The sequence below is a fragment of the Symphodus melops genome, assembly GCF_947650265.1.
Source record: "Symphodus melops genome assembly, chromosome: 3".
NCBI classification, from domain to species: domain Eukaryota; kingdom Metazoa; phylum Chordata; class Actinopteri; order Labriformes; family Labridae; genus Symphodus; species Symphodus melops.
Window position 1 is genome coordinate 18,289,361 of NC_136693.1, and position 8,254 is coordinate 18,297,614.

The following is an 8,254-nucleotide window of genomic DNA, read 5'->3' on the forward strand; positions in this document are numbered from 1 at the left end:
GACATTTTTGAGCCTTCAGCATCCATGATAAAAAAAATCAGTTCTATGAAAAAATGGACTGCCTACCATCATTACAATTAATCCATACACTGTTTAAGAACGGCCTCTTCATCTTTGTCAACAGCCACAAAACAGACCCTTTGTGATGACAATCCTTGTCGATCAGCGCTGATTGTAGAGGATGATGATTAAGGCTTACAGGTTGTACAAGGTGGAACACATCCACAAATGGACCTTTTAAAACTGATCCTGAGAGCTTTGATTAAACGTTGAGATGTTGTATTCATTGTTATCATTAAATGTTTACTGTATGATGCCAGGTCACCCTTGAAAACAGATCTGTGCTATCAGTGGCACTAACTTGGATAAATAAAGACAAAATAAAATCTTAAAAATGTTTGTGAGTTACTCTGCAGATTTCTTTAGAATAAGCGTTTGTTTGATGTAAAAGAAGATTTGGATAGTCATTTGCAGTTTATCTACTTCCTCACAAGGAAAGTGTTTAAATGTTTCAAAACTCCAAAATATTTTCCTACAGTGCATATATTAAAGATAGATAGGAGATCACAGGCGATAAAAAAGTTAAACAATAAACACATTTTTTTTGGTCATTTGTTTAAGTAACAGTCTTTGGATCTAAAAGCCTTGGTTGAAAAAAAGAAGCCATCTGAATATTACATGCTGGGGAAACTATAAGATAAATGAATTAAAAATAAATTATAAAAGTACATTTGTTTACAAACACAGAATAGAAAAAATGACAAATTATTATTTTTTTAAAAAGACAAGCTGAGTGAAACCAGTAATTTGAAGGTTTCATAAAACATAATGTTTGTCATGTCAGGTGATATTCAAGCAAAACATTCTAATTACACCTAAAGAAAGCTCATTTGTGGGTGCGTTTTGTTGGTTATCTCTTAATAGTCTGAAAAGTGAAATATCTTCAGCAGGGATAGGTCCGAAGTCTATGGTCCGAACACTTGCTAGAAATAATATTTCTTGCTTGCTGCCTAAAACAATAGCATGAGAAATAGCTTTTGATATTTTCTATGATTATGATTATGTTTCATGATCTAGGCTACATCCCCATCTACTGCTGGGCAGGCAGTTGGCGAAGCTTCACGCGCACAGTCTTGTGCTTGCTTGCCTGTCTGTGCGCATCCGTCGCACTCATAGGCTGTAAATGTAATAAACTAGATACGCATTCCTGGAGCAGGAGTGTGTGTGACTGTGTGTGCGTATGTGTGCATGTGTGTGTGCATGTGTTCGCGCGCGCGCGCGCGTGGGGGGGGGGGGGGGGGGGGGGGGGGGCGAGAAAGCGCGCAAAGAGATGTCTTGAGATGTCTGATGGATTACTGGTTGGACCTGGTTGGACGTTACGCAGAAGGAGTCTGGTTTTGGAGATTATTTGAACAAACTGATGTGAAAACTGACAACTCGCTCACAGAAGCGGAAAGGTAAGTCAGATGAATGTGATAACAAAGTGCGCATTCTGTTTATGTTTGTAAAGATCATCTTTTACTGGTGTGCATGATCCACTGCATCACCTCACCATTTGAACCGAAGGCTGTTGCGGTCACTGGCGCCAAAGAAACATTGTGCGAGTCTGCCCATCATTCGTGTTGCATTCTATCTGACTAAATGTTTTTAACAGTTTTCAAAACACACTTTCAGTCACATTTGCACTTAAGTTTTTGACGCACTAAGGGCAACCTGGGTTTAAATAACAACCATTCAAAAGAAAGAATTCATCATCAAATCATAATCAAAAGAATTCGAAGAGGTGCAAAATTTATCATCCATTACATTTTTCAAAAGAGGTTTTATGAGTAATTTTGTCTGGAAGAAAACGAGAAGTTGGGGAATGAATGGAGTTATAATTTTGAATCTATACATGAAGTAGCTTTTCACAAATAGATCTTTTGACCTTTTATTACCTTACCGACTGCAATTTATCAAGTCATTACGCATACATGACGCAAATCGCACGTGCATTTGTACTTAAGGTTTTAACCAGGTAACCCGGGGGGAAAAGATGGACGCTGAGAGTCTTGTTCAACACGTTGAAAGAGACACGGGGGCCACTCTGTGGCCACTCTCAGAGACCACCGAGTGGCCGGAGGACGGAAATGAGACGTTTGGGAATCAGTTCCACCAGCCGGACTGGCAGGTGGGAGATCTGAAAGGACACTAGATGATTCAGAGCCTTCTCTGTGTACTCCAGCCTGGAAGCTTTCAGAGGAAACTTTGATGAGAAACTGAAGAAATTTAGAAAACACACACACACACACACACACACACACACACACACACACACTATATATATATATATGAAATGTATATATATAAATATAAAAGATTTCATTGCACTCTTTAGAAAACATGAAGAAAGAGTGCAATGAAATTATATATATATATTATATATATAAATATTATGATTCATATATATGCATATATATAATACAAAAATATATATAAAATATTTTAATATATAAAAATAATTTCATATATATATATTTTTATATATATTTCATTGCACGCTTTCTTCATGTTTTCTAAAGAGTGCAATGAAATCATTTATATATATATGAATTATATATATATATATATATACACACACACACACACATATATATATATATATTGTTCAGTCCCTGATTACTACAACCAAATTCATTCATTAAATGAAGTATTTTGGTGACAATATATCAGATTATTTTTTTAAATCAGTTCTCTTTAATAATTTGTGTTTTTACAATGAATATTTTTTGATTCTCTTCTCTCCTCTCAGGTGGCTCTGTGGGCTATAGCGTACTCCCTCATCATCCTGGTTTCTGTTACTGGGAATGTCACGGTGATCTGGATTATTCTAGCTCACAGACGCATGAGGACCGTCACCAACTACTTCATCGTCAACCTGGCCTTCTCAGATGTTTCCATGGCAACCTTCAATACGCTGTTTAACTTTGTCTATGCGCTTCACAATGACTGGTACTTTGGTCTGGGCTATTGCAGGTTTCAGAACTTCTTTCCCATCACGGCCATGTTTTCATCCATATACTCGATGGCTGCCATTGCAGTGGACAGGTAGGAACGCTTACATCTGTACAGCTGTTCTCCCAACTACATCATCTAAATTATATTATAGTGATAAACAACCTATTACAAATAAGTAAACTCAATTAACAAACTTCACTGCTCCGTGTCTCTCTCTATGTTATAGCTCTTTCTTGTTTGGTGTAAGTAATGGTTTCTCATTTTTCTATTCTTCTGAGTAGAACATTTTTTCATGTGTGTAGTGCAGACTAGAACATAGGTAGGATGCAAGCACAGATGGTGACAGGCATTCTTGTGCAGTAGTTTGGAGCAACAATGACTTACAGGTAGGTTTGGTAGAAAAACAGGCAGGCAGGCTGGTTAGGATACAAGTGAATATCAAAAAAACAAATTTATCTGTCTGTCTGTCTGTCTGTCTGTCTGTCTGTCTGTCTGTCTGTCTGTCTGTCTGTCTGTCTGTCTGTCTGTCTATCAGCTTTGTTAGTAATCCTTTGTTAAACATGTGGTCACCATGTATCCTTTACAGAGCACAATGTGAAAAAAGAACACTAGAAAGATGACAAATGTATCATTAAATGTGTTTGTTGAAACACAAACTGTTATTATGTGTCCATGTAACATCCTTTAAAACATTAATATATTAGTATACATACAATTTACAACAAGCACACCTGTAAATCTTATGCTATCACACACAGGTTCTTGCAGAAAAGATATGCAAATGCACAAAGTTGCATTCAGCTATTATCATCATTGTATCATATACATTTGCAATCAAATCATCTGTCTTATTATTCTGGTTTCTCTGTCTTGAAAGTGAATATTTTGGCACAAAGGATTCCCATAGTTCCAAAAGATAATTATGAGACATAACCAAATACACATATTATATCTTTAATATTAAGGATACATGTTGCCATTCTCTGTTCTCCTGTACCGCCCCGTTCATTTAGGAGTGTCTCTGTCACACAGTCATGCAGGGAGGAGTAAATTGATATTTCTATGTCGCAGAAAGCCAGAACAGCAGCAGGGACAAAAAGAGACAAACAGAATGAAGATAATCATTTATTATAATATTTAATAAAATGAGGTTTTTTGCTCTTTGACTTTTTAAACTGTTTATAGCTTCAGAAAAATGTAATTGTTAAAACATCTCCACATCTAGAGGTGGTGTTTCAGAAAAAATTCCCTCAGAGTGAAACATGAGGTCAGTGCTCTGCTATTAGGAAAAATATCTAATATATTTAAATCTGACACGACTCTCATTCATCATCATTAGTCTGAACTACAGGATATTTGGATGATAAAGATGACAAAGTTGAGAATTGCATGTTCAGGTCAAGAGGAGAGAAATCCCATTCACTCCCTCACACGACCATGATAATAGTGTTTCATCTTGGTTATCCTGACTGATGATATCGACCTTACAGGTTCCCCGCTTAGAATAAATGTGAAGAGATTTCAGGTCATTATTTCAGATCTAGGATTTTATTAGCATGTGGTCAGACAGTAAGGGGTTTCTCTGTTGTTTCTTTTTCTTTATATTTAACATGAAATTCCTTCATAGAAAAATAGGCACATGACTGAATAAACCTTTTATCCTCTCTCAGGTACATGGCGATCATCCACCCTCTAAAGCCCCGCCTGTCCTCCACCTCCACAAAGGTTATGATCGCAGTGATTTGGATTGTGGCCATCTTACTGGCTTTCCCACAGTGCTACTACAGCGTGACTAGATATTACTACCCCAGAACCGTGTGCATGGTGGATTGGCCTGATGATTATGGAGGAACACATCAACTCAGGTAAAAGAAGAACTGTATACAGTATTCACATGGAAACTTTGTACTAAAAAAACATAGATAAAAACAAAGACTATCGTATTTTCGCCATGCAAGATCAATGAAATATATTGGGGGGTTTTCCCCCTGTGATACACAAACGTACAATAATGTATAATCATTTCTGTGAGACTGATCCCTGACTCAAAAAGGATTTATGGAAACCAGTGTACAATAAGTTAATATAATACACATATTGATTTAAGAACTATTTAGCTGGCATTTTGCATTGTTATCAACTTTAAAAGTGTTCTAGTCTATAATGGTGTAAAGAATCTAATAATCTAATATGTTAATATCATAAACCAGGTATTTGTTCTCTCTCTCTCTCTCTCTCTCTCTCTCTCTCTCTGTAGTTACCAGTATGCAGTGATTTTGCTGATCTACTTGTTCCCTCTGCTGGTGATGCTTGTGACCTACAGTTTAGTTGGCTGCTCGTTGTGGGGCGGACACATTCCTGGAGAGGCGACAGACCATTACCACAGCCAGATAACAGCCAAGAGAAAAGTCACATGTCTTTATTTTGCAACTATGTCTGGACTTTTAATTTGTCAACCTCTATATTATCAGATGGCTAAATTACTTAGACTAATTAAGCTTGATGGAAGTTAATTAACTGATATGTTTTTCCCCCTCTCTGTGATTTGAGGCAGGTGGTGAAGATGATGGTGGTTGTGGTGGTGACGTTTGCACTGTGCTGGTTGCCCTATCACATCTACTTTATACTGGGCTCATTTAACAGGGACATATATAAGCAGCGTTACATTCAACAGGTAAGCAAGCTTGTCTGTTTGCCTTTTTGCCTCTTGTATGTTTGATTGATTCACTCTGGGGCCTCATGTTTCCTTTCACTGTCAGGTGTATCTGACCATATTCTGGTTGGCGATGAGTTCAACAATGTACAATCCCATCATCTACTGCTGTCTAAACCAAAGGTAATAAAGCAGCTTCAGACCTTACGTTTAAATGTCCATCAAGACAAAACAACATTTCCCCTCTTTCTGTAGGTTTCGTGCTGGTTTCCGTCACGCGTTTTCTTGGTGTCCCTTCATCCAAGTGTCAGAGGAGGACAGGATGGAACTGCAGCACACACACACCTTCAGAGTCACCATGACACGCAGCCACCGCAATGACAACACGTACATACACACCTCTACGAAAACAAACAACACCTTTGATACGGAAAGAGATTTTTGCATTCAGCTTCAAAAACAAACATCATCGGGAACAAACAGCACACACAACACACACGCAATGAGGAGGCCAGACAAATAAAGATTTGCATCTAATAAACTAATGGAGAACAACCGCTGATTTTTGATTGGAAGGAAGATTGGTTTCCATAAAGCTGCAACAGTACTGACATAGAAGAAGATGGAGGAGAACACCAAGGTTAAACCAATTCTGGTGAGTTTTTTCCACGAGGAAAAGTTTAGAAATAATAGTTATTTATTGGACCTGACTTTTTTTTGTTGTTGTTGTTGTTGTTGTTGTTGTTGTTAAGGAGGAAGATGAATAAATGTGACTTTCAAGCTCATGGAGATTAGCTGTTCATGCCAAAGTGATCAAATGTTTCTGTGTAAGTATAGCTGTGAATTAAATCATATAACAATAGATGTGTTTTTATGCATTGTTAGAAAGTGTTGAAAAGATTTGAAGATAATATGCTCATCATTCATTTACTCTTCTTTCCATTCGTTACATATTTTCTTCTACCAATATCATTCGGGTTTTTTTTGCAAAAATCTGAACTGTATATATGTTTGTGTACCTTGAAAGTGTTTATCAGTTATTTCTGGTTTTCAAGAGCAGTGAATAGAGCACAGGACATTCTACTGGCATCAGCATCAAGCCTTAACGTTGTTGATTTTTTAGTTTTTTTATTGCCTTGAATAGTGGACTGAAAGAGAGAGAGTTATTACATTTCTTCCTCTCAACCAATCATTGTGATTAATCGGCAACATTGCTGATTTTAAAAAGTGTATTGTTCCTTGTGCTTTTTTGAGATGTGTGAATTAAACTGTACTGTATGATGAATTAGTGACAGCTTTAAGACATTTTCTCGTGTACTTATAACTGCAGAGATGTTGCATTAATCAGGATTTCATAGTAAGGTCACAATTTCTGTTACAGATAAAAACTAAATTAGTTTCATCATGTCTTGTTTCACATGTGGAAACATTTGAATGTCATGTTTGTTTGTCAGTGTATAAGAGGTAACTAAATATAAATATTAGAAATGCTGAAAACTTAAACTAAATATGTGTGGACTTGCTGGAGTTAGGTTATTTGCATTTACTGATTTGGTCATTCACATTAATACTGTTTTGAAGTGTAACAGCATCACCACTTACATGAGCAGTGAGATAGTAATCTCCTGTTTCTTTATATAGACACCATTATCTATATTGACCATTATTTTAAAATTAAAAACCATTTTGAAATAGCCTTAATTGTCAGCACTTTCTGGATGTTTCTGTAACTGTACAGCACTATTCCTTAAACATGGTGTTCATTAATACAGTTAATTGTGTCAATGTATTTAGTCCTAAAAAAATCACTGATTAAAAGTGCTTCTAAGAGTGTAATGTAATGTAAATGTACTATCAAGTGAGTTAACGCAATGTAAAAAAAAAACTGGATGTGATGTGATCTCGAACATTGGGTCATGATATTAATGACACATTTTTACTTTAACAGATACATCAATGTTTTGAGACATCTGTTTATTCATTGTTTACACATGTGAGCAGGTTTTGGTTTGTGACGTATCAGTCAAGATGTTTCATAAACGTATGTTTTTATTTGTGTAATGCTCGGAGTTTCTCACTAAGGCTGAATCTTGATGTTCTCCCTAAACCTGGAGCCCTTAAGGACTTAATTGACATCTCCTGTAAAGTGGTTGAGTGCACAAGGTTGCAAGGACTTGAAATGGTTAAATAGGAATGGGACAGCGCTTCTCTGTAACCATAACAGCACGATGACATGTGACATTAGGTGTTTTTATTTATGTTTTACTTTACACACTCAGCCATGGCCCTTTCTGCATTGTGGCATAAATAAAAATGTATCTTATCTTATACAGTAAATATAACTGGACTAATAAGCTTTCTGTCCCTTGTTTTTGTTCACAGACTTGCAGTAGATTTCTAAATCATCTGTAGTTTCAAAATAACATTTGTTTTTAGAAGACTAAATAGAGCGTCGTTTCACCTTACAGCCCTTTTAACATTTATTGAAATGTTAAAGTATTAACGGTAGGCCTAATAGCAAATGTAGATGTCAATGATTGCTTTATGTTAAGGTTTTTCAACCCTCTATGTTCAGTGGATAGCAACAGCAGCTGGACAGGTGAT

At 36.4% G+C, this 8,254-nt stretch overlaps 1 protein-coding gene across 2 annotated transcripts; it reads left to right on the forward strand.

Annotated features, from left to right (window-relative positions):
* Positions 1-1,336: 1,336 nt before the first annotated feature.
* On the forward strand, positions 1,337-7,517 carry tacr2 (tachykinin receptor 2). 2 transcript variants are annotated; one of them, XR_013778830.1, is made up of 9 exons: positions 1,337-1,457; positions 2,007-2,170; positions 2,792-3,087; positions 4,668-4,862; positions 5,255-5,405; positions 5,552-5,671; positions 5,757-5,833; positions 5,906-6,305; positions 6,403-7,517. XR_013778830.1 is itself a non-coding variant. In XM_079340302.1 (8 exons), the coding sequence occupies exons 2-8, from the start codon at positions 2,036-2,038 to the stop codon at positions 6,171-6,173; spliced, it is 1,242 nt and encodes a 413-aa protein (XP_079196428.1). In that variant the 5' UTR covers positions 1,337-1,457; positions 2,007-2,035; the 3' UTR covers positions 6,174-7,517. The 2 variants fall into 2 exon arrangements, 1 of the variants encoding a protein (XP_079196428.1); XM_079340302.1 differs by having other exon boundaries at positions 5,906-7,517.
* Positions 7,518-8,254: the final 737 nt, after the last annotated feature.

Coding starts and splice junctions, on each gene's coding strand:
- tacr2 (XM_079340302.1), top strand. CDS start 2,036: ATGGACGCTGAGAGTCTTGTTCAACACGTTGAAAGAGACACGGGGGCC. Junction 5,406..5,551: donor AGATAACAGCCAAGAGAAAA/GTCACATGTCTT, acceptor GATTTGAGGCAG/GTGGTGAAGATGATGGTGGT. Junction 5,834..5,905: donor TACTGCTGTCTAAACCAAAG/GTAATAAAGCAG, acceptor CTCTTTCTGTAG/GTTTCGTGCTGGTTTCCGTC.